Source organism: Rhinolophus ferrumequinum, chromosome 10 (genome assembly GCF_004115265.2).
Source record: "Rhinolophus ferrumequinum isolate MPI-CBG mRhiFer1 chromosome 10, mRhiFer1_v1.p, whole genome shotgun sequence".
NCBI lineage: Eukaryota > Metazoa > Chordata > Mammalia > Chiroptera > Rhinolophidae > Rhinolophus > Rhinolophus ferrumequinum.
Genome location: NC_046293.1, coordinates 31,411,154 through 31,438,137, shown reverse-complemented (window position 1 = coordinate 31,438,137; position 26,984 = coordinate 31,411,154). Strand labels below are relative to the sequence as shown.

Here is a 26,984-nt window from a genome sequence, read left to right as displayed (position 1 = left end):
ACTAAATACAAAGTACAACCAAGAATAAGACTGTAAATGTGACTCATAAAATTTCAAATTCACCTTAAAGGGGGCTGATTTAACTGATTTAATTATTCTGGTTAGAAGAGTATATTGTTTGTACAAAGTCTGTTTAAAAGAAAAAAAAAAGAAGTGCTGCTTAACACAGGTTATAAGAATGCTCAAAAATTACTTTAGTAAGATACTTACTTCTGTAAAAATTCTTCATAGCCACATATACTTAGAAGATAATCTTTCGAAGATAACTGCTCATTTGTACAAAAATGTAGCATTTCAGCAATTAAGTCTTTGACAAGACAATTAGCTAAAAACAAAGGTAAATAAAAAAGTTAAGAGCTTATCGTATATTGGCTAGGAAAAAGTTTTTGAACATATAAAATGATACACACATTATGAACTAGTGTAACTGTCTAATTTCATCATGAGGAATTAAAATAAGATGTATGTCATTTATTAGTTTGATTGGATTTGGAGATATTTTTTGAAAAAACATTTTTTGCATTTTCTCTGCTCAGTCTTTCTTCATATTACTCATACATAACAGCTAGGTATTATATTCCTCATGTTAAAAACTTAGTACATTGTAGCTCTTTGCGTAAAAAAAAATATTCTACAGTGGTTACCCTTAGAGACTTGTGAGATGCCAAAGAGATTATATAGTAAGTGATAAGTGGCAAGAAAGGAGTCTAAACTAAATCTGTCAGTTGCAGAGCCTGTGTTCTTAATTATTCTAAGTCTCCACAGATGGTTGTTCTTCCTTTCCCAAGTAGGAATCACACAAGGTTCTGCCTTGGACAGCATTGTAATAACCTTAATGAACATGTACTTTCTTTCTCCACCTTTTCTGGGGCTCAAAGTGTAAATATACCATAAAGCAAAGACCTTTGTCTTTTCATATTTACATTCCATAATCTCCCCCACTAAGCTCTTATGTGCATACACCATTTAATAGTGGCCAGACCATGCTGACTTGTTACAATGTGCATCTGTAAATATTTTCCTAATTTTAAATAACAAATAGTATGGGATTCATATATTATCATAAATGATAATAGTTGAAAGTTTTTATCTATCTCTATCTCTCTCTGTCTCTATCATCATATCTATCATCTATCTCCGTGCTTTGAATGTGACCTTAAGATCTCAATGAATGAAAGCAAGTGCAACAGACTACACTGTTGACCCTTAGCCAGTGAGAATTTGAACAGCATATTGCAAACACTCAATTACATTAGTCTAAGTCATGTTTTGTGTGCAATTATGTGTTTTCTTTGCTGTGGCTTCTTTTACTTCCACACCATTTAGTTTGTAAGGAAAAGTTTTTGATACAAAATGGCTAACAAAAAGTAGTGCAAATTATATTGTTGGGCCTGCCACAGTGCAAAAAGGAAGGGTGTAATGATAAATTTTAAAATATAGGTTTTATGGTAGATCAAGACGTTATCAAATAAATGGTTGAATAAACAAGTGGTAGAGATCATCAGGCAATTGGGATTTGTGGAAATGCTTTGACATGGGAGAGAATATCTTAAACATACTGCTGCTTGGGAATATTGACTGGAGTAGTGTGAATTGAAGCTAGAAAAAAATATGGCCACAGGCAAAATCACGACTAAAAAGGCTTTGAGGAGGGGGGGGGAACATCGCCAGTATGTGAGGCAGGAAAACATCTTTAAAGACACCAGTTCACCGTAATTAATTTGGATCTCCCATTCCAGGACTGCGGCCCCGGTGCTTATGTGGCATTCATGTGAATTCATTACTTCCCTACAATAATCTTTTCGCTTACATGATATAACCCAATATCTAGCTATTTCTCTCCTGTCTTTGGTGTGATATCTCTTATTGTCTGCTTCAGGTTACTCTTTGAATATTTTATTATTACTTCAAATTCAACATGTCTAAAGCTGAAATGATCATCTTTCTCCTTGAAGCCAACCATTAAGTGTCTGTGAGTTAAACTTCTCATCCATATTGTGAGCCAACCAGTACTATGGTGTATTTTAAGTAGATTTTATACCTGTACCTTCATTTTGGCAGCTAGTGTAATCCTTTTCCCAGTTTCTTGTAGTCTCCCACTCTATGCAGTTCTTCTCAATCTGTTGACCATATTGCCTACCATATTGAAAAGGCTAAAGTCCATTTGAGATACTTAAATTATACAACTCTGCACATTAAATCTAACTTTTTTATGCACCCTCTTTTATCCCTTCACACCTCTTTGGAAATATAAGTATCACTGCATTTTACTAAATCTTAGTTCTTCAACTGTCGTCTTTCCTACACTGGGCTCCAGTTCCACCATTTAAAGCCGCCCTCTTTTATGTATTCAATATCCACCTCTGAAGGTTGACATAAGGGGAGCTATTTCAAAATGGAGTTTGAACCACCCTTCCAGAAGAACTGCCTGGCACGTCTTGCATTTTGAAACTTTGAAATGTTTGGACTGGGCCAGACCTTTGGACTGTGCTAAAATCAAGATTATTTTATAAGCAAATGTTGGTAAAGTTAGCTGAACATTCTGACCACAAGGATTGATGTTTAGGGACTTTCTATATGAAGATAGAATCAGTAGCCAATCGTGTATAGCTAATGAGTAACTCAGCTTTACAGTACCAATAGAAAATCTTTTTTTTACCCCACATAATTATTCCTTTCCTTTTTTCATAAAAAACCCTTCTTTTAACCCTGTCATCAGGACATGATTTGAGTTTCTGCCCAAATCTGTGCTTCCTGAATTACATTTCTTTGATTACAAATAAACAGTTAGCTCTCATTTTGTTTTTTTAATTTTAAATTAACACCCACTCTAAAATTACTTTTGTCTTTTCTTAAAAATGTTGTTTCTATTTAATCTATAAAATATCCCCTCATTTATTCCATTCACTTTAAATAATGTTATTTATTTATTTATTTATTTATTTATTTATTTATTTATTACCACCCCATACTGCCAATTTTCTTTAAAGAGTAGATAACTTCTGCAAACTGTTCTCAATTACTCTTTAATCTTTGCAAACTGACTTCTACTTCCAACACTTTGGAAATCACATGGCCTCCTAATACAGTTCCAACCATGCATCATCTAAATCTAGAAAGCAGTTGAAAGCAAAGACACTGGCTCTAGAACAACTTTGGAGTTGGAAATAAGGACATGGGAATCAATCATTGAAGTGATAGCTTAAGACTGTGGAATCGAGAATTATGGGCTTGTTCAAAAACACCTGCTCCTCTAGAAGGATTGCATTTCCTCAATCTTGGGGAAGCAGAGCTCTATTTGGATGAAAACCCCTCACTCATCTCCTCCTCTTTACTTAAACAGATTTCATTATTCTTTAAGTTTCTAGCACCAGCTTCTATATTTTATCAAAGTCACTCTTGATACTGTGGATGAAAGCAGGATCACATACTAAACAAGCTCAGGGGAGGCCAGCATGGTGCGTCCAACAAACACAGAGACTGAAAGTAACCATATAAGATGGTCTGAACATAAAAATTCCTAACTAAAAGCAGGCCATTGCAGTAGTCACATCCTAGGCCTGTAGCTTCCTTGACAAAGGTTAATCTTTACATTAAGTGAGCCTGTCTGTTGTCTTCCTGCATCTAAGATAACATATCTTTGAAATGTCAGAGTGATGTCCTTTTGCAGGTCCCTTAGGACACACCTACCATACCTGAGCATGAGACCACAGAACTCCTCATTGTTATCTTGTTCCCCCAATACCGTCTCTGTGTGCTGAAATCCCAGAGATGTCCCCTCTTTGCTATCTCCTGCTCCCTTAATCTACCATCAGTGGATTTCATGTGACCCTCCTTACATCTCCTTCTTTTATTCTAATGTAAAAATATGTGGCAAAACTATCATTCTGTGGAGCATCTTCTCAATTTGTTGAGATTTTGCTTCCCACCAGTTGTCAGTTTGACTCAAATAAACTCAGAAAAATTCTCTGCGAGTTTGGACATTTCCTACATAGACAATATACTATTGAGACGTTTATTCCTTGTAGAACGTCTGTATTACTAGTAAAACACTAATATAAAGTTTTGAAAGAATCATAGTTGGAGGGGGTTCAGAACAGGTCCACCCCAAGATATGCAACTTTGGCATGTGAACTATTTTGAATTGAAGGCAATCGAGACCTTGTGAGCTCAAGAGAAACTTTTACCTCTCCTTAAAGAATTTAAATTTGGGCCTTGTCCACAATGAGAGTTATTGCCAGATATAACTTTTGATGACCTATCTATAGGATGGGGCAAACATATCCTTACCGATCATCTGCTCTTTTTATTGTCCTGTGAATGACCCTCCTCCGTCTGAAGCCCCAATGTGCCTTACCTCCTCCTTAGCTCAGAATGCCGTATTTACCTCATTTTAACTTTTCATATCTGAACTTATCATGTTATGTGGAATCTCTGACTCTCTCGTGTATGTGGGGTTCCCATATGTACATATATAATTAAATGTGGCCATTTTTTCTTGTTAATCTTTCCCACATCGATTTGATTATTAGACCAGCCAAAAGAATATAGAGGGTAGAAGAAAGTTTCTTCTTCACTCACACAGTTTTGGCAAAAAGATTATTTTAAAGTTAAAACTTTTGAAATATTATTTAAACTTCTTTTATATGTCTAAAGCAGAGACTCCCTAAATACAGCTACCATTAACTTCATTCTGAGCTCGTTTCCTGAACATCCAGGAAAGGAGGTAGACTGGCTATCCATCAGCAAAAAACAAAACAAAACAATGCAAAGCTCCATACTTCCCTATTAAAGCTCTGAATTATCCCTCCCCACCCTGCCCCCCGCCGTATACTTTTACGTTAAGTTGGTGTAAAAATATTTATCTCTGGGTATTGAGCAGGTAACTTATACTGAGTAACTCCTATGTGTGTGTAAATATACCTTGTCTTTTTTCCTGTTACTCTATTGTCAGTTAAGTCACAGCACCCCTACCCCTTCAAATATAGTAAATAGATAAAGGAAAAGTTTTTCTCCCAAGAGTGGTATATCCTACTCAGTATGTTTTCATGAATGTGTCCTTACTCCTCCTGTACTTCTTCCTCCTTCCTCTCTACGCGTCCCTTTCCTCCTCCTCCTTTTTCTTCCCTTCCTTTTTCTTCTTATAAATACTTTCGATATTTTTGAGGGCACAGACATCCTCTTTACCACTACACATCTCTAATACTAAGCACAATGACCTAATCACCTTATTGAAACTTCTCGTAAGAGTAAAAAGGGACCTCTAGTTTGCCAAATTCAACAAAGGAGAGAGAGAGGGAGAGGTGTTAGGAATTAAATTTTGTAAGTTGGAAGAATAGAAGATATCTCCCTAGTTCATAACTATTCCCTCTTCTGCAAAACCTGAAGCCAACATGACCCAGGCCATTCTGATTTCATCAAGGTGCAGAACCATTGATCTTGGCTGTGCTGTCAGAATTCTGGTTTTAGAAATTTGGAATTGGATCCAATAGAGAGATTGAACTTTCTTTAGGTAGCTGGCCAAATAGCATTTAAACTTGAGAGCTTGGCTTTCCGTGTGTTCTGGAAAAGCAAGGGAAATGAGTCAGAAGAAAGAAATAGAAACACGAGAAGCAATTACCCAGGGAGAAGATGAGCTGAAAGGCATAAGGAATTTTGGATTGCTTGTTTATCTGTGCCTTTAGATAATTACCAATGTTTTGCTGAATTCTTACTTTTAAATTCTATAAGAAATCCCTGTATTATTTAAAGATTTTTTTTTTTCTGTTTAAGCTAGCAGGAGTTGGTTTCAGTTAGTTTAAAACCAGATGGTCTTGATTAGTTTCAACATATTGTTAGGTTTGTAGTCATCTGTACTCAGAGCCTTGGCTAGAGTAAGAAAAAGCAAATAATAATAATAATAATAATAATAGTAAGAATAATAATATCAATGAAAAATATTTGTTGGAACATTATTTGTCAAGAAGCAATAGATAATATGTAGAAACTTATTTAGTAGCAACTAAATTTTGTTTAAAAAACTAATATTGTTTGGAAAAAGAGTTGACTATAACAGTGAAATAAAATATCAAACAACTTGAAAGACATTCTAAAAATTTAGAGAAATAGGAATTATCTGGTGAGTTTAATGAAATATTGATTCCTGGGATCCATTCCCAAAGACTTTGAATCAATAGTTATATTTGATTCAGTGATTATGCACAGGGCTGCTGTAGTTATTACGGTGGGAATAAAGATCATATATCAGTGCCTAGTCTACCTCACAATTTATTTACATTTCAGTGAAATTGTTCTTTCTAACACATTTTCACTTGTATATAGTCTTTAGCTAGAATATTTTTGAAATTTATTTTCTGTTTTTAGCTATAAGTTTGCTGCACTTACAATTTTATAGCAGGGAAATAAGGTGTCTTGGTTTGAGCTATGTGAAGAGAATTGTTAAAAACAATAGCTAAGCAAATGTTAAAAAGATAATCTTTCCAGTTATTTTCCTCTTACTTCACTCAGAGGCAAAACACTAGCTAATAATGCTGATTTTCATGATTTTAGTCTGTGGACTCAAGGCTATGCAGCCTGTACCAGCTTTATGTAAATTTTTATGCTTATTTGCAAGGTTACTTACCATGTGGCATAAAATGAAGTAGTTGTGTTGAGTTATCAATACAAATATTTATATTAAACTTTGTATTAGAAAAGAGTCGATATGGAAATGTTGTAGTAGTGCTCCAGATCTTCCCTGAATTGGAATTAATATCAGCGGCATGATATGTTTCTCTGATTCTGAAAAATATATGTGAAAAAAATAGTTAGGACAAGAGCACAAGAAACTTCATTAAGGGTTTGCTATGGAAGATTTAAAATATGAAAACAATCAGCAGCTGATTAGGAATAGGCCAGTTTGGTAAAGATTACAATTATACTAAAAACAACTGTAATGGACTCTTCTTTAAGCTTTTCCAAGAGCACCTCATTTGAAGGAATGAAGAATACGTTGTCATTCAGAAAACATAAAAATTCAATCTGAACAATGATTACGTACTTTATTGACATTGCTTTGGAAGTCTAAACTTCTTCCCTTGGTTTTTGCTCATGCCTAACTTTTGCAAGCTGGAAGTCACTCATCTTGATGTAAGGATTTTGGTAAATAAATTATCTTGTTTGTCAAATTGGTAGATACCATTTTTAGCTTCAGTTTTACTTAAATTTTTGGATTTTACACAAATCTTTGAATTTTACAGAAATTGTTGAGCCCAGAAGTCATTTGTAAATTCTGAACAATTATTAGTTTTTGCTCAGATGAGTCAGAGAACTACAAAACAGTGTTTCCTTGGAGCCAGAAGCCTTGAATTTGATCCTGGCTCTTCCATTTAGTAGTTTTATGATCAGAGACAAATTATTTGACCAATTTGTCTTTGTATTTGACCAATTATTTGTTTCTTTGCACAAATTAGGATATTTATATCTACAGTAGTTCTCTCTTAGCTATGGTTTCACTTTCTGTAGTGTCAGTTACCCCAATCAAACACAATCTGAAAATATTAAACAGAAAGCTCCAAAATAAACTGTTTATAAGTTTTAAATTGTGCGCCCTCTGAGTAGCGTGATGAAATCTTACATCACCCTGCTCCATCCCACCTGGGATGTGAATCATTCCTCTGTTCAGGATATTCACCCACTAGTCACTTAGTAGACTTCTCAGTTATCAGATCAACTCTTGGGGTATCTCAGTGCTTGTGTCCAAGTACCCCTTATTGTACTTAATAATGTTCCTGAAGCACAAGAGTAGTAATGCTGGCAATTTGGATATGCCAAAAAGAAGCCATAAAATGTTGCTTTTAAGTGAAAAGGTATATATGCATGTGTAGGAAGAAGCTTAGTATATATAGGGTTCAGTACTAACTGCTGTTTCAGGTATCCACTGGGGAACTTAGAACATATGCCTATGATAAGGGGGACTACTGGACCACATTTTAGATTCAAAGGGTCAAGTTCCTGGCCATGCTTGTCAGTTTGTTACAATGAGTAGCTTAGTCATGAAGAATCAATATTTATATATTTAAAGATCTTAATTTAGGAATCCAAGTGGTCATTTTAAATTTTCTTGTGAGAACCAGAGCAAGAAGTTAATTAAACATTAAATATTTTCATGGATTTGACATGCTTCATTTTGTGTTTTTGTATGTGTGCCTTTCAAGTTCTTCCAATATGGTTATGAATTTTTTGGGTCAGGGACCTTGCTTTTTTATTTGCTTGCTTATTCTGTATTTGAATATTTTATGCATGGGCTGGTTGTTAGGCATTCAACTAGCCTTTAAATGAATAATAATTCAAATCTTTAATCCTAAATGATGATTTAGTAGGAAGCTGCTATAGCTGATAAGTAAGCAAAAGTTTATTTATATGTGTATTTATTATACTTAAAACAACCATCAATGGATAAGAATCAAGAGAACTAAAATTCAAATACATTAATTTTTCAAAACTTTCAGGAACCTTAGCAATAGAAGAGACGGCATTATTCAAATTTTAATTGCTAATGATAAATTGGTCTTTTAAAAACAAGCATCTATTTTTACAAGTTTATTTTTAGATTAGCAAAAAGGGGATCAGTGATTTTTTTTGGTAATATCCCTAGTGAAAAAAACTGTTTTTCAGTGGACAATCAACCATGCAATTGTCCAATATTCTGACGGCATATTCAAGATAAGATTCTGTTATTAAAAGAAAGATATTTTTGTTATTCTAAGTAGTATATCCCAGACAGGAAGGATAAATCTATCTAAATTGGGACAGAGCCATAGGAGTCAGTCATTTATGTCATTAAACGAGAAATTAATTCCCTGAAAACTAAACTATCACCAAATAGTAAGGGAAGAACTGAAATTATGAAACACTCAATTTTAACCAAATTTTCAAGAGAAAAAAATTTGTTTGATCATAAATAACAAAAACAATACTGGAAGTTGATTAATGAACTAATTTGTCATAAATTTATGATTTCACTACATTAAAATAATTACAGAACATTTATATGCAAAATTAATCAGTTCAGTGATGTTAAAATAGACAAATTTATGCAGGTAAATAAATTTCAAAATTTAATGAAATAGCAACACTCACCTTTTCACTTTGTCACAAAAGGAGGCCAGACTCATATTACTGCCTTGAGGTACTTCAACTAGCTGAATGGAACAACCTATCAGCTTAAAATAAAAATTGCTAAATTAATATACTTTGGTGTGGAGAAAAGATGATTCAATTCTACATTTTTTTCCTTGTTTTAAAGATTTATTCTGTTTTTATTTTTTTAGATATTTAATGAAGTAATACATATAGAAAATTGTATGAATCTTAAATATGTGTTTTAAGTTCTGAGGAATGTATACAGCTGTGCTATCAGTAGCCCAATCAAAACATGGAATATTTCCATCACTTTAGAAAGTTCCTCCACATCTCCTTCTGTCAATCTGGACGTCGATTTTTCAACTACTGTTATTCAGATTCTGTCACCATAGACTGGATGTGTATGCCCTTTTGTTTCTGACTTCTTTCAATTAAATTATATATACGTATTTTAAATTTATCTGTGTTATTGCTCATATCGATAGTTCATCTTCTAAATTATTGATTAGTAGTATTCTGATCGATGAATTTCCCACAATTTATTTATTGTGTCCTTCTGTTGATAGACATTTGGGTTGTTTATATTTTGAGGTAGTATAAAGAAAACTTAATTTTCATATATAAGTATTTGTATGAACATGTGTTGTGAATGAATTCATAAATGGCTCAGTCAGAGGGTGGGTGTATGATTAACTTTAAAATAAATCACTTTTGCTCTAAGTGTTTTGAATCTGTTATTAGGTACATATACATTTAAATTTATTATGTCTTCCTGATTGATCCTTTTATCATTATGAAATGACCCTTTTTTATTCCCTTTAATAACACTCTGCCTTGAACTATACTCTTTCTAATACTACTAACCACACCAGTTCTCTTTTGCTGGTTGAAAGTTAAATCTTCTTATTTTTTTGCTTTCAACCTATCTGTGCCTTTGTTTCTTAAGTTTATCTCTTGTAGAAAGTAGTAAAGTCTTTCTTTTTCATGTAGTTTGTCAATTTCTCCCTTTTATTTGGAATGCTTAGCCTATTCATATTTAGAATATTTATGGATTTTTTTTTAATTTAAGACTACCATATTGATATTTGTTTCTACTATTTTGTTTTGTTCTTCTATTTCTCCTTGCCTGCCTTTTTCCAAGTATTTGATCATTCAACATTTTGGCATTTCCCTTCTCTCAAGGACCGATGTCCTATGCTGCCTGTTGTTCAATGGCTAAAATCAGTTGCTTCATATAATTTTGTCTAACTTCATAATTGTTTTCAGTGGTGAGGGAAAGCTTAGTACTTGTTACACTGTCATAATCTAAAGTAGATATTCCTAAAATTCATTGACTTTCAATTCAGATTAATTGAGGTTCTACCTCCTCTGCAAGTGTCTCAGACAGAATCAGTTGTTTTTTCTATGAACTCATCTTATCTGCTATTTTGCTGTGTTACCTTTATTTGTTTGCAGGTTAATTTGAGTAATATGCTAATCCTAAAATCAGGTACCATGTATTTTCTTCTTTGCATTCATTATGCCTAGTATATCATGTATATTTTAAGAATATGATAAATAGTTGTTGAGTAAATGAAGAATCCCTTTGCCTCATGTTGTAAATTACAGTTGCAATTATATATCTTCTTTTTACTGTTTACTTCCTGTTTCACTTGTGTCTAGACTCAGCATAAGAACAGAAATGTTCAAATATTGTACAAGAAACTCTATAGTTATTAAAATGATTGGAAACCACTAATGAAACCATTAGGATGAATTGCACAATGATTACTTAATTGCCTACTTTTGGAATGATCCTTATAGAAGTTGTCTGCCAACAGTATAATTTAGGAGCTTCTGAATAAAAGGATACTTTCCTACCAATAATAATCTAAAGTTTTAGCTCATGATAGTTTGACTCAAAATATAAATGTAATGAAATGTTTGTGTTTCTGAGTGTCCATAATAACACAATAAGAATAGAAAATACTATCATCTGTGATATTTTTATATATTTTATATGATACTGTATTTTATATGACACTGTGATATTTTTATCTAATAAAATGTATATACTACAACATTATATTTAGATTTGATGAAACTGGAACTTTAAAAATATTAGAAAACTTTTATTTCCCTTTCTTCAGAAGAAATCATTAATTCAGGAACACAGAATATATAAATAATAAATATTTCTTTAAAAAATAATATTAATACATTTTCCTATTTAAGGTTCATTACCCTCGTTACCAAATTAATCCAGCATACTATTACATTATTCTTTCGGATTCATAATTTCAGGTCAACATATAAGAAACATACCTCTATGTTCTTTGGCCACGTACTTTCCCTTATTGTGGGTAGAAAAGAACATTCAAAAAGCATTGTAGAGGTTTCCACAATGTTCATAGTTCCACTCCTTTTATTCTCTTCTCTTGGCATGAAGTCAGTTGAGAAGGATGGATATGTAGAATGAATGCTGTTTTCAAATCCCATAGGATATTTATGATGTTCATTTTGTAATTCTATTTGTGAATTAATTTTATCCAAACTAGTGGGTGATGGAACTAAAATATTGAATCTGTAATCATCAGCACCATGGCATTTTCCTATGGGGTTTCCCCAAGAGCTTTCTTTATTCATGTTCTGAGGATTTGGTAGTACAGAATGCCTAAAACCAATTACTGATGTTTCCTTAACTTGGTGACAGGAGAGTTCTGAGCTTTTAGAAGAGATTTTGTTCAAGGATATTCTCTGTGTTTCATCTAATGAATGCTTTTTTGAGTTCCACTTTGGTGGACTGGGCACAGAAATGGTGTTTTCTTCAATTTCACTCTGATAGAGTGGGATTTTATTACTGATCTCATCTACTAGATGATCAAAACCCAGACTGACTTGGCTAGCAAAAAGAGGTTGATTTGCTGAGTGTAATTCTTGGTGCTCATGCTGTTCTTCATGTGATTCACTGGGATTTACATCTGTTTTCCAACAATATGCCATTCTTTATTTTATGTGACTGAGAGGGTTGACTCTACTCCAAATATCTCGTTGATAATATTAAAACAGAGTATAGGAATTTCCCTAGAAAAAGCATAAAAGGAAAAAAATATTCTTTGATTAATTAGAAATAAAAGAGCTTGCAAGAAAGGAATATGATGAATAAACAAAAACACTTGTTTAAAGTTTCTCCTTGGCAGATGAAATAATTCCTTAAGTAATATAAAACTCCATCAAAACTCACAACATTAAAGTCCGTGGGAAAATATTGACTTCAGGTATTCATGAAACTCCTGTGATAGAAAAATAAATCCACTTCAGTTATGATAGGAGCTTCATGAATCAATCCACAGTCAATATTCCACTTTGGACTCCTTGTCTTGCTGGAGATCCACTTGCTTATATTATCACTATTTTCCTCTGTATTCAGTCATCTATAAGCATGCTAGCATGGTGAAATCTTTTTTATTAGCTAAAAAGTCTCTTCTTTATCAGCAGTTACTCCATCTCTAGACATAGTCTTAACTTTTTCTGCCCTCCATAACCAATCATCTTGTAGGTTGGTTAGATCCTTTCTTCTCCCCCATACTTTTTTAAAAATTGCAAACCTTTTTCATCACTTCTCCAAAATGACTTTCATTAAGTTAATCAGTGAGCTTCATGTCAGTGAATTCAACTGACATTTATCAGTCTCCGCAACATTTGGTTCCATTCATCACACTCTTAAAGTTCTTTGCATTTCTATGTCAGCTGTTTGTACTGTACTGTCTGAGTTCTTCTTTGTTTGCTTTTTTTCAAAGACTTCTTTGCCTAGTATTCATTTTCTACTTGATTCTTGTCAGAGCTTCTTGTCAATTATCCACTTCTTGTAAGGTATTTTATATCTCTTGTGGTTTAAAAAATCATCTGTATGTCAATGGCTCTAACCTAGATGGTTCTTATTACTCAGTATCTCCTCTTAAATTATTTTTACTTTCAACATAAAGTCCAAAAATTAAATCATAATTCACCCAACAACATGCTCCTATTCTAGTATTCTCTGTGACAGAAAATGGCCCAACTGTCTATTTAATTTTTTAGACCAGAAACCAAGGTTTCATCTTTGAATCTTCCTTCTCCTTTATTCTTCTATATCCAATAAACCACCAGTTCCTATAAGAAATCTTTCTTCCTTCCTCTGGCTACCAATGCCATAATCCTAAGGTAAAGTTTTCATTTTATTACCTGCAGTGTTGCATTGTTTCTGAAACTGCTTCTATGTTTTCTGCAATCTGTTCTTGTGTCCTATAATCCATTTTGTTACATTATAGTGATATATTCTTAAAAATTAACCAATTATCTCCCCTGCAAATAGCTTTTCAGTGGTTTCCTACTGTCTCTGCATAACTAACATCTATAGTGTAACATATGTAATATTTCTATTTCCTATCAGATCATTAGACCTTGTCTTTCTCACTCACAACTCAGTACCTAGTAGTTTTCTTCAATCAGAGTAGTTGCTCATTTGTATTTGTTGAACAATGATTTAATACATTTTAAAAATTATAATTGAGTGAAAGAAAATAAAATTGAAAAGTATTTGTGTCACTTTTATGGATTTATTAATTTTCTTAACAATTATGTGTGTCTGTGAAAGACAAAAATATTAAAGGATAATTATGATAATGGTTAACTATCAAATATGGTTATTAATCTGTTTTGCAATGGCATTTGATTTTTATTATATTGGCACTTAAGATTCACTTAGAATTTATAACCACCTAATAAACAAATGAATTAAGACTATTAGGTTGGTACAAAAGTAATTGCGGTCTAAAAGGTTAAAAATAATTGCAAAAACCTCAATTACTTTTGCACAAACCTAATACTTCACTCAAGAAATTGAACTGATAGATGTGGAAAAGATTTTTTGAGATATAAGTAAAAAATGTATAGAATGAAGTCTTAACTATAAAATTGATCTATAAACTATGATTCCAAACTATTTTAATTCATGGCCCAAATAGATACATTGTCTAGCCAGAATCCCTTTTCCAGGAATTGCTATTTTTTAAATCTCAGTGAAGGCTACATTTCTCTAAGCAGATTTTACTTCTTCATTCGTCTCTGTCATAAAACTCAGAATTTGTCGGCAGGTGTGACTTTGACAACCAGAGTTAATGTTCCACTCCAGTCTTCTTTCCCCTAGCCTTCTCTGTGTTAATTTAAGTATAGTAAATGTAATGATCTAAAAGTGTCTTTTACAGTTTTTGGTGTTTTCAAAAGACCTGACTGAGTTTTTAAAAACTATTTTTTTAATTTTGTAGAGCCATTAAAGGAGGTCTTTAAATAAGGTCTCCAGTGATCTGATGCTGAAATTAAAGATTCCCTTAGGCTGTGCCTTGTTGTTGTTAATAATGATGATGATACATAAAATTTTTTGAGCACCTACTCTGTGCTACTGCTCTACATACAAGTTTATATTTGCATGTATTACCATTTATTTCTCATCTCAACCTGTGATATTATTATTGCCATTTAACAAATGAAACTGAAGCACAACAAGGTGAATCAATTTACCCAAGGTCTCAGAGTTTGTGTTCACAGATTTGTTTTAAGTAGGGATTAAAGAGAGGCATATGGGTGATAATGCTATACACATTATAATATGACATCTGGAGTATGCCTAAATTAAGGCACTGAGGCATGGCATTAACTAAACTATCTCTACTGAAAAGAATTGAAAACTTTTACATTTTTATTAGTAACAGCATTTTTTTCAAGCATTTCTGGCAGCACTAAAACTGAAATGGGTTCAAGGCCTGTCTGAAAAATCTCATTATCATGAGATAAAGGAGAATGAGAAATACTTATTCATACTGAAAATGTAATAAAAACAACACTTCTTCCAGATCCGTTTTTTTCAATATTAAATTTGATGATTTTAAGAAATTTCTAATAATTTTAAATCTACTCTTTATTATCATGATCTAGAAACTAGAGTATTTCTTAGTTTATAAATACACAGAATCGTTATTTATTGCCAGCTGTCAAATATTTACATTCTGCATTATGAAGTAGTGCATAAATAATTAAAAGTCATATAACTTGACTTTGAGGCAGAACTGTACATACAGATTAGCAGCAGTTTATGACATAATTGAGAAGGCGTGGCTATCGTTTCCTGATTTCAATAAGACTGTAGAACTATAGGAAATACTTGTGGTAGGCAGAATAATGTCACCACCATAATTCTCATTTTTTAATCCCTGGAATTTGTGAATATGTTAGGCTACATAGCAAAGAGGGATTCAAAATTGCAGATGGAATTAAGTTTTCTAATCAGCCAATTTTAAAATAAGGACATTGAGTGGGCTCAGTATGATCACAAAGATTCTTACAATGGAAGAGCGGGCAGAAGAAAGAGGTCAGTGATGTGATTTGAGGACTCAACTTTTGGTGGCTTTAAAGATGGAAAAAGGGGGCCATGAGCCAAGGAGTTCAAGTAGCCAATAGAAGCTGCAAAGGGCAAGGAAACAGATGTTCCCCTAGAAGCCTACAGAGATACAGCTCTTACAACACTGTGATTTTAGCATGAGACTCCTGTTGTGTTTCTGACCTACAGAATTGTACAACAACTTTGTGTTGTTTTAAGTCACTAAGTTTGTGATCAGTTGTTATAGTAGCAATATAAAATCAATACAATATACAAACTGAAAACTGCTTCCAAAATCAATTGGAAAATCAAGGACTAGCAGAAGTGTAGAAGGCCACATGAAAATAGTCATCTTTTTTTTGTTGGTAAGTACGTCTAACTACTAACAGGATATTTAAAAGATGTTAGTAATGATGACTTAGTGTACTACAGTTGCTTATAGTTTTCTATTCAGTTCAACTTTCAAGAGATCAGTTTTTACTGAACGCTAATTACTCATCTGGCCTCAAAGAGAAAGCATAGAGAAAATTTAGGTACCTATCATAAAAAGAGCACCCCCCCATCCCAGCTGCTTCAATTTTCTAAGTATACAAAGAAATGCATTTTATTTCATTTTTTTAACCTAATAGATTCTTTTCACTCAGAGTATTAAAAAATGTAAGAATGCCTTTCTATCCGCCACATCCAGAGTACCTTGTCAGAATATTGAAATAATTTTATGCAAGAAGGTTGTGGTTTTGATTTAATAGGATTTTATTAAAAATTTCTCATCTTCTGAAGTAAGCTTAAATAACTGTATATTTATGCTGTACTTGTGGCAAGTGTTTCTGCTTCAATTTTCTAAATATACAAAGGTGCTAATATCATCCAAATAGCTCCAGTGTTCAGAATGGGAACAAAGATATTTATTTTATAAAAGAATGAAGAGTAAAAAGAACCTTTCTGAAAATGTCTGTTCTTGATCCAAAAAGTTGTGACTAGATTGCTGATAGGTATACCTACAGGGGAAAGATGAGAAGAGGGTGAAAATAATCAATTATGACATTGAAGAAAAATGATTTTTATTTCAGATAACAAATTGTAGGCATTGAAAATTTACCAGTTTTTAAAATACAAATACATTTCATGGGAGATACTGTGCCAACATAAGATATGTCAAAGTTTAATCAAGCTACACCATTTGTATTTTCCGTAAGGTGGAGGGAAAGTCTATATATCCATGGAAACTAACTTGCTTCCTGAGAAGACTCTGAGTTGGCAGGATGATCTGAAATTCCCATCCCTCTTCATCTGCTGAGCTAATTGAATATATCCTGCATATGCACACAGAAACTCGTATTTTAGCTAGACATAAATATGACCTTTCTCAGCTCAGTTTGTTGTATGAATACAGAAGAGACCACATTATATATATATAATTATATATGTATGTATTATATATATTCTATGTCATATAGAATATATATAATAATATAATAATAGAATATATATAATAGTCTATATGCCATATATATCATATATTATATATGGCATATAGAATATAATATATATATGTCATATAGAATAAATATATTATATATATGTAATTTGTACACATCATCCCGCTCACAGTCATTGGTCTGAATATATAACCACAGGAAGGCTGGGAAATGTAGTCCCTTATTGTGTTTCCACGAGACCATAGAAAACATGAATGTTCTATTCCTAAAAGGAAGAAATGACTTTATTTAGAACATGCAGGATGGAGTGGTGGTGAAGTTCTCTGGGAGGCCAGGAGTTACAATGTAAAATGAAGATATTGAACCAGGTGCAGCTAGGAACAAGAATCCTTAATGGATGTGGAGGAACTAGGTCAGTGAATGTCAGTAAATAAAAGGGACATAGGTCGTAGAGCAAGATGTCATGGGACCTGAAGAGTGGAGTTTAAAGTTGTGTTGAAAAAGGATGATTTGTTAGACAGTGGCAATCTATAAGAATGTTGGTCTTGCCTCCTGTCCTTGGTATGCGGGGCATGGGAGAATGAATAGCTTCCATGGGAGAGATGCAAAGGAGCAGAGTTCTGGGGAAAGCCCCATTTCTCTTTAGGCAAAGGAAGTGAAGAGGGCTAAAGAAATCAACAACACATACATTAACTATCTTGCATAAATTAAATACCAGCTGGAAAAACTACTTCCCACTATACATTATACAAGTTGGGATTTCTGTCCCTCTTCTTACTTTGAGGAGAACAAAACTGGATTAAGTCAATTCAGCTTTAGTTCTTAAAGTTATCTGTTTAATTTAAATATTTTTAAACAAATATTTATTTTAAATAATATGTTAGTAACACATGTTACTATGTTTCTGGTAAACAACTCCAGCAAAGTTATATTTTTAGAATATGAGATCACTCTTTTATTCTATGCAATTTTAACCAAATATAAAAAGATGTTTATTGTCATATTTATATCTATCTAGTTTAAGCTTCATTGTTAAATACTAACATAACTTAGCAAAATTTTTATACATACAAAAGGTTACCCTTATTTTTTGTAAATATGTGAGAGTAAAAGTAGCAGAAACTAGTCAGTAAGAGTTTATTCTTGGGGAGAACTCTAACACGGATCTGAAACTGAAGTGGTAAATAGTTTTATCCGTAAATGAAATTTCATTACATGGCAATGGATTCTCAGGACTTGGTTTGAGAATTGTGTGGCTTGGGATGATAATGCGCCATTACCACCATGCGCATGGATGCAGGAGAGGGGAGAGGAGGCGGGAATGCCACATCGTACCCATCGCTGTTCTACTAGACGCATGTCCATGTTTACTGAATACATTTAAACTTATAGGTGAATTAAATATTCAAAATATCACAGATATGTAGAAATACCGACTTAATTATGTGTAGTATTGACATTATTAGCACAGGATAGAAGATCTCAAGAAATCTAAATTTCAACCAAATCTTTGACAAAGTTACTGTTATGGTGCATTTAATTTGAATATGATGTAGAGATCCTAGAATATTTTTAAAAGCCAAGTATAGGGAAAATCAATAACACTCTGAATACTTTGGTAGTTATAATGCTTCGAAGCATATGTGCATTGTACCAGCCCATACAATGAAATATACCACAAGGCATTCCTTTAAAAATTATGACTAACACATATGGTTTAAATAACCATATTTTATTTTTACTATTTAAAATATATATCTGAAAGGCATTCATCATATGATTCATTTGCATAAGAGTTACAACAATAGAAATGAATTTAAAAATCAACAGAGTATAATAGGTAAGTGAATTTATGTATAAAGGTTGAATGAAAAAATAGACAACAAGACAAAAATCATAAAACTTTAGCACAACCAGAAAAGCTTATAAATTAAAAGAATAAAAGCTAATTGTCAAACTGTGAGCTTAGTAAATGAATTTAGTACTCTAATCTTAGAATAATGGTAATAAAATAAATAGCGTGGTTCAGATCAGTCCTGTTGAATTTTTTTAGAATGCCATCTCAGTGGTAGTATGTCATCTAAAAAACAAAGCAAAACAAAAACAAAAAACAGAGCAAAACGAAAACACTTTGTGGCACTTGCTTTATTATTTGAAGGATTGATCTGCCAGCCTGAAAAACGGTACAGATGACTCATTTCCCTGGTACTGACTGACTGGGAGATCTAGGAGCTGACCAACTCTCCCCACCACCCAAAAATGAGTAACTGTTGCTCTGCTGCATTGCAACACTATTCAGTGACAGCCAGAGCCACTACACCATCCCCCTTTCTACATGCTTTCTAAAACTAAAATTTACATTAATGAAAAATATCCAGAGTCTATAGTGGCTAAGCATTTGGCTTGCTGTATGCAGGAATATGAGATAAGAAAGTGCTGAGAAAGTGCAAAGGTTGATCGCTTCTGGCAAAGAAGGACTATATATTGATCAGAATTATGTGTAAATATGATTACTTTCTCAAAGTAGTCAAACAGAAAACAAAAGCAAGATAGATGAAGTCTAGAAGTTAGAGAAATTAAGTGACTGCTAGTGATCAGTAATTAGACTACATCTGTTCTTACTGTCTTTCTAACTGAAAATCTGAGAAATGTGTTCAAATAGCCACCAGGTAAACAATGAGAATAATGAAATGGCAATAACTACATACCTATCAACAGTTACTTTACATATAAATGGATTACATGCTCCAATCAAAAGATGAGGGATTGAATGGATGAGAAAGCAAGACGCTTGCATGTATTGCCTACGAGGGACTCACTTCAGATGGAAAGACACACACCGACTGGCAGTAAAGGAGTGCTTAGAATGTGCAAAGAATTACTCTAAGTGCTTTCCATTTTTACCTTATTTTGCTCTCCTCAAAAACTTAAGCCTCCTGACAGTCCTTAGAGTAGGCATTATTATTTTAGAGGAAATTAAGACACACAGTACATACGCATGATGTGGAGTTCCTATATCTAGGAACTGGAAGAGTTAGGATCAACTCTTGTAATCAGAAAAAAAGGTTTCATTTTAAAAGATCAACTCAAGTACCCAACCTCGATGCTAGTGATTTTGATACAATCTTTTAGAAAACTAGTATTATGAGAAATTCTTGATTGGTAGTAATTTACAAACGTAAAGAATGAGGTGAAAAATTAATTATATGGTGTTGTCTGTATAAAGATTAACAAACCAAGTTCTGTACTTTCCAAATATTTAGAAGGAAGGTTTTTAGCCTTGATTTTTATTTTAGACACTACTTATGGTTCTTTGATTTTTAAGAAGTAGTATATGCATTATTCTCTTGTTACCTTTATAATAGAAAATGTTTTGGTAACTCAAGTAGAGGCTTAAAAATAATTTGAAATAACAAAGATATTTAGTTGGCAAAGTCATTGGAAATTGATAAAAATTCATGAAAATGAATGCAAATAGTGAAATGAAAATTTACTAAAATGGACTATTTTGCCACCAAAAAAACCCAAATATGTGACCACTTAGTATTAGGTTGGTGCAAAAGTAATTGCTATTTTTGCAATTATTTTTAACCTTTTAAACCGCAATTACTTTTGCACCAACCTAATAACAGAGAAAACTAAGGTAAGTCATATGAAAGGCCTCTACCCTGTTCTCTGGCTCAAACATCAGAAAAAAAAATTACCTGGGTTGTGTGAGTTCTGCTGTTTGGGACAGTTAAAGTTTATGTTCTCTTATTCATAAAATAAAAGTTTAATGAACACCTATTCTGTGCCAGTCACCATGCTAGACATGCTAGGAGATATGACCATGAATGTCACAGTCATGATCTTCTTTTTATGGTGCTGAAAGTCTTAAAGATGATACAGGCAAGTAATTGTGAATGTTATATACATGTTAGAAAAAGAGACTTTTCCATTCTTCATCAATTGTGTGACTCCAACCAAGTGAAAATAATGTGCTATAGTAATAGTAGGGGGTGGCTATTAATGGTGAATTGCACTGAAGAAGATATGGTATTCTTATGTAAAATTACCATACTTTTGACACAGACTAAAAACCTCCAGACAGCTTTTTTTGCTATGGATGTGTGTTTGTGTGTGTGTGTACCCATATGTGTACATAACTGTATGTAATAATGTATTCAGATAATCTAAAACTAGGTATGAGTATATGCAGTTATTCCATTTTAGTTTCTTAGATTTGGATAAATGAAAACTCATTAGAAACTAGAAAATAGAGTACATCTGGGGGGATTTAACCAGAGCCCACATGGTTAGAGTACAGATTAAAGGAAAATGTACATATCATCAATTTCTCTGAATAAACTTTTTCTTCATAAAGGTTGAATACATGATTATGCATGTGTATATCAAAAAATGTAGATGCACACATGCGTGCACACAGACAATAAATAAATAACCAATATGAGGCTTATCGAATTATTTCAATACTGTGGTCGAAGAATATCATTATGAATATCCTAAGAAAGTGAGTTTTCAAAATAACTGAGGAAAAGCATTTCTGAGTAAGCAAGCTTTTAGAGAGCAGGCTATTAATCTCAAATATAGAGGAGAAAAAAAATGGTAACACTGATTTCAATCAGGTGAAGACAAACACATGCTTTGTCGTGGCCCATCTGACCCTGACCTTCTGGCCTTCACTATGAGCTAGGTATGTCTTTGTATCTAAGAAGATGTTTACCGGAAAGGTAGAATGCTGATGAGAGTGTTGGAAAACAATAAATCTGAATCCAAGCTGTCTGATCACACAGATAATTTTCTTGGTTTTCCTCATATATAGTCTTCTAAGAAGTAGCTGTATCAGAAAGAATAACTCCTATTCAAAGGTGCACAATTATAAGGCAGCAGTCAATCAGAATGGGACCTAAGCAGAAATATCACAATAAAAGAGGAAATCAACATGATTGGGAAAAAAAATCAGATGAGGAACATAAACCAATGTTCAGCAAAACTGCGAAAGTAGAACAAAACATGAAAGCATGTTTTCATGAAGGAATGGTGAGCAAAGTTTATAGTGAATATGTGGATAATTCTAAGCTAATATTGATTGCATAAGCAGTAATATTTCCTAATTTGGAGATCAAAGTAAATTAGATACAATTTAATGCTAAATCACAAGGCTATGAAAGTTGGTGTTGGGTGATCCAAATTTTAAAAGTTACTTTTATTGTCTAGAAAGAAGTACAGATACAGATAACTTTAGATTTCAAAAATGCATGTTAAATTTCTAGATGTAACTACTAAAATAATAGAGGATGTATCTTTCTACCAGTAGAAAGAGAAAAGAAAATGGATTAAAAAACCTCACAACAGCCCTCAATCAACTTGAAAGAAGGTCCAACAGTAGGAAAAACATAGAAAACGGTACAATTATAAACATTTTCTAAAATGGTAGAAATGAAAAGGTGTATATCATAAGCACATAAATGTAAATGGTCTGAATATATCATATGAAATCTCTATATTGTTGTATTATAAAAGAAAGAAAAGCTAATTGGGTTTGCTGGAGACATACCAGATATGCAAGGATAAAAATTGCTTAAAATTGAAAGGATGGAAAAAGATATCCCCAACAAGTAGTAACAGCAACAATAATAGCAAATAGGTGTAGTTATATTAAAAACAGACAAAAGAGGCCAACCAGCAAAACATTACTGGAGGTGAAGAGAAGCACTTTATAGAAGATTCAATTCACCAGGTGGGTATCTCAGATATGTACTAAAACGAATTTCTTTAAAATTGTATCACAACATATAGTACTACTGAGAAACTGACCTTCATAATCGAAGGATTTCAGGGAAATATCATGATTTATAAATCAATTAGACAACAATATAATTAGGCATGTAGATTTGAAAAAAAAACAAGTTTGACGTAATGAACATATATAGAATGTTACGCTCAATGAATGGAAATTACACATTTTTTTCAAGGACATGTATTGCTTATGGAAGTTGGACCATTTGTTAGGTGACTTTTAACATAATTCAAAGTCAGTATTACAGACTATTCTGTCTGATTTCAATGTAGTTATATATCAGTAAAAAGAAGATAATTTAGAAAAGGACTCACATGTTTCAATCTCAGAAACATTTTTAAATAACACAAGAAAAAAGAAAATCACAATAAATTTAGAAAAATATTTAGAAATACAAATTAAGAAAATAAAAACATTTTTGTGTAAATTAGAAGTTCAGAGATACACATCACCCTTATTCTGTAGCTGAAAATAATTCTTGAAAATATTCCATCCAACAGAAAAATAAATCAGAATAATAACTTAAAAACGGACAAATTGTGTCATAAAAGAACTATTGCTAGTAGTTGATAATGGTAAAAATAGCTTTGTGCCTAAAAAATTATAACAATTCGTTTTTGCTATGATTATCTATGTCATTTCATCAGACCATAAATTTGTAAACAAAGTAATAATTTAGTTAAAAATACCTTTATAGATAGGCAATGACTAGTGTATCATTTTTTTCTTTATAAGCTCCAAGAGAATTGTACTCTGCTTTTTGCTTACTTTAAGAGGGCTTCCTCATGATGAAACAATCCCACCTCTGAGAGAAAAAAAAGTGAAATCATAGCCTGGAGGCTCACATTGCCCGCATATGATCTTGTTCATTCAATGAATAAGTTAACTCATCTACTTAACCTGACCCTAGAAAACAATAGCTGGATGAAATGCTCTCTCCGGCTTTCTCTCCCACCTTTTTTTTTTTTTTTTTTTGTGCCAGCTGGATTACAGTAGTATTCCTTATACTTAGTTCACAAACTTGCTTTCTACATGCTTCAGATGGAAGGTAGACATGTATAGAGTGCAAGTAGCAGGTCAGGGAAAGAGCACCTTCCCCCGCCCTCCCCACAATTGGAATAAGAAAACCTTATTCATAACATAGGCGATGGGTTCTTTAACCTGTCTGAGTCTGTTACTTGATATCCAATATTACATTAAATAATGCATTTAAAACGTTTAACACTATACACAAGTTATACATTATGATTTTTTTTGAAAGTGGAGTATATCTTTTATCTTCATTCCCAAGTATGAGACATTTAATTGTTTACCAGATAAGAAAGTAAGGGGACAATTGGGACACATACTGGTTTTCCATTGACTTTCTGTGAGCTGCAGATACAAAAGTAAACAGACAGGACAGGAGGAGCCCAGTGTGGAATGGAGTGACACAACAGGATGAAAACAGCTGCTTTCGCCAGCGGAAACTCTAATCAGTTTGAAGCCCATATGCAAGAATATCCACCCTTCATTTAATAAGAATTTCCTTTTGGAGACATCATCCGCATGCAGTCTATAGACTACCGGCATTAGCGTCAAGACACTGAAGAAAATGTGCGCAAAGGAAAAAATCTACCAGCAGACATGACTGAGATTGGCACAAGACTGATGAACAGGAAAGTGAGCAGTTAGGAGATGATAAAAAGGATATCCTAGCAACATAACTATGGGGTCTGCCATGCGGGGGCGAGGAGAAGAGAGACAGAGGAAGAGAGAGACAAAGAAAGAGGGAAAGAAAGAAGGAATAATCATGGCATAATCAGTTCTTCAGCAAAGAGCTGCCTTCTGGAGAATATTTATAAACTTAGAGTTTAAATCCATCTATTATTTAAGTTTCACCGTATAATTAAAGAGCTACTTTGCCTGAACAATACATTTGAATTCAAATATTCTCTTTTGTATTTGGTTAAGTATAGGAAGTTTATTTGTTTCAGTCTCTTACCTGAAGCATAGATCTTCCTGAAATGAAACACGATCTCATTTCTTTTCAAGAGTGAAAAATGCTCATACAAGCTAAAACACTTCTATTTCAAGGTAACATGCTTCCACTGTAACCTTTATTCCTGTTTGGCAGGTTTGGCGTGTTTGGCAATCACGTTTTCGTCAAACACTGGAGGGTTGTATGGAAAAGGGAGTTTACATAATAAGTACAGGATTTAAGCCAAAAACTTAACAATGAATTAACTTTTCTGTGCAAAACAGAAGTTGTGCCAAAGCATACTGAACATCAATATCCAAAAAAACATATTTTTGAAAAAAATAGGTAAGGTGAGCCTATTTCTCCTCAAAGTAACTTTGCTCATATTATCATGCATTTGAATGTGAGAGTGGTTCAGAACAGTGAAAACAGTGATTTCAGTTCATAGAAGAAGAGGTGCATCCTTTGGACAGGCTACTTTAGCCATTCTGTGAGTTTGACTATCAAGTTATTTACTTCGTTAGGATTTAATATGTTCACATTTATTTTTCTACCTTAAAATAATCTCAGTTTTTTGTTTGCTCAAGCTTGAGAGTCATAGTACATTTCAATTTAAAAATAATTTTTATTATCTAATCATATTTGAAAGAAACAGAAAAAAAAGAATGCTTACAAGGTTAGCAGAAGATAGATGTCGATAGTTTGTTGTGGTTTCGGTATATGCTGTTGCAAATGAGCACTATGTGGAGATTTTGTGGCAACACATGGCCTTTTATCATTGTATCCAAGAACTAGGTTCAGCCAGTAACTTGCTTACTTTCTTGGGGAACGTTTTAACCAAAAATACGTTAGGTCACTTTTTTTGTTACCAAAATATATCATGGATTCTCCTTCTTTTCTCTTTTTCCTTTTCAATGTTATATTAGGTTCTGGTTTTTAAGACTGATTGTTTTTGGATGGAAGGATAGAGAATCGAAAGTTGAGAACTGCATTCACTTTCAGTGCTGCTTATAAAAATATATTTATAATATGGAAGCTTCAGTATTGTGCATCCCCCTTCATACTCCTATTCTTCCCGAGCAACACAGGTGTGAGAGGTTAAGACAGAATGGAAGCTTCGCCTAGAAATTGAGGGTGGTACCATAAGAGAATGATTGCCCCTTCATATACCAATAAAAATCTAGATTGCAACTATTGACTTTGGGACTCTGGAGAGGTAGAGGGGCTTAAAATTAGCTTTACATGTAGTGATCGTTCCTCAGTAAATTTATGTAAACACTTACTCTCTCCCTAATTCCTAAAATGAGCCACTGATTTTAAATAGACCCTTGAAAAATAAGCAATTTGTGTATGTACAAATGTCTTCTCATATATTAGGGTAGATTCGTGTACGTGTTAGAGGAAAAGGTAAGAGAACTGGACTGGTTTGAAAAGAACAATCTAATCTTGGTAAGACTGAAAGATTAGGGTTAGTACAGTTTGATAGTCATTATTTATTAACAATAAAGTGTACCAAAATGTACCTTGTACTTTGCTTTCATTGAAAACAAGTCCTTCAATACCATCTATTTCCTTATTTGACATGTATGCTTACCAATTTTAGTAGAACTTTTAATAAAAAATAAAATCAGATGTACAGTTATATTATTTCTGTCATTTACTTTTTCATGGCTTTGTTCTATGCCTGTGAGTAAACATGTAAAACCTTTTCTCCTATGTAGTAGTTTACTTATTTTTTAGGCAAACCATTTAGGATAAAATGATCAGCCTTCAACACTGGAATTCCAAGTGTTTTAGGAAAGGAAGGCAATCTTTACAATTCAGTTTGTTCAATTTCCTATGTGTCGTATTACTATTACTTTAGGTTATTTTGCCTATGGTCTTTATTTTATTATAAAATGCAAAATTTCAGTCTTAGATTTTAAATTTAAGGCAAAAATTTTAAGTGTACATAGCCTCCTAAACTTTCCTGCTTGGTACATTATATGTCCAAGTACATATAACCTACTAATTTCTTTCTAAATGTGTTTATTTCCTCCCACTCTAAATGTAATTTCTGTGTTCATAATTCCTAAATGTTTAGAGCACGCATTCAGAGATAAGTTTTAGGTGTCCTTGCTAATAAGGCTGTAGTCTCGCCTCAGACCTCAGAAAGTTTCTTCAACAGTGACCTTGCCAGTGGTATAGAATGTAATAATCATCTTTAAAACTGAATACAAAGAGGTATGATCCAGAACTTTGAGACAGGCTACGTGCATGTTTTATATG

General features: G+C 33.0%; 1 protein-coding gene across 3 annotated transcripts in view; it reads right to left on the bottom strand.

Annotated features, from left to right (window-relative positions):
• Positions 1–24,830, bottom strand: part of PIK3C2G (phosphatidylinositol-4-phosphate 3-kinase catalytic subunit type 2 gamma) — a 272,726-nt gene extending 247,896 nt beyond the window's left edge. For 2 of the 3 annotated variants that reach the window (XM_033116158.1, XM_033116160.1), the window contains exons 1-6: positions 24,741–24,830; positions 16,456–16,515; positions 11,428–12,186; positions 9,121–9,203; positions 6,623–6,780; positions 211–325 (exon numbers count right to left, since the gene is read on the bottom strand). In XM_033116158.1, the coding sequence (XP_032972049.1) occupies positions 211–325; positions 6,623–6,780; positions 9,121–9,203; positions 11,428–12,105 (1,034 nt within the window). In that variant the 5' untranslated portion in view covers positions 12,106–12,186; positions 16,456–16,515; positions 24,741–24,830. The remainder of the gene's footprint in view (positions 1–210; positions 326–6,622; positions 6,781–9,120; positions 9,204–11,427; positions 12,187–16,455; positions 16,516–24,740) is intronic. The other variant, XM_033116161.1, reaches the window with a different exon arrangement.
• Positions 24,831–26,984: the final 2,154 nt, after the last annotated feature.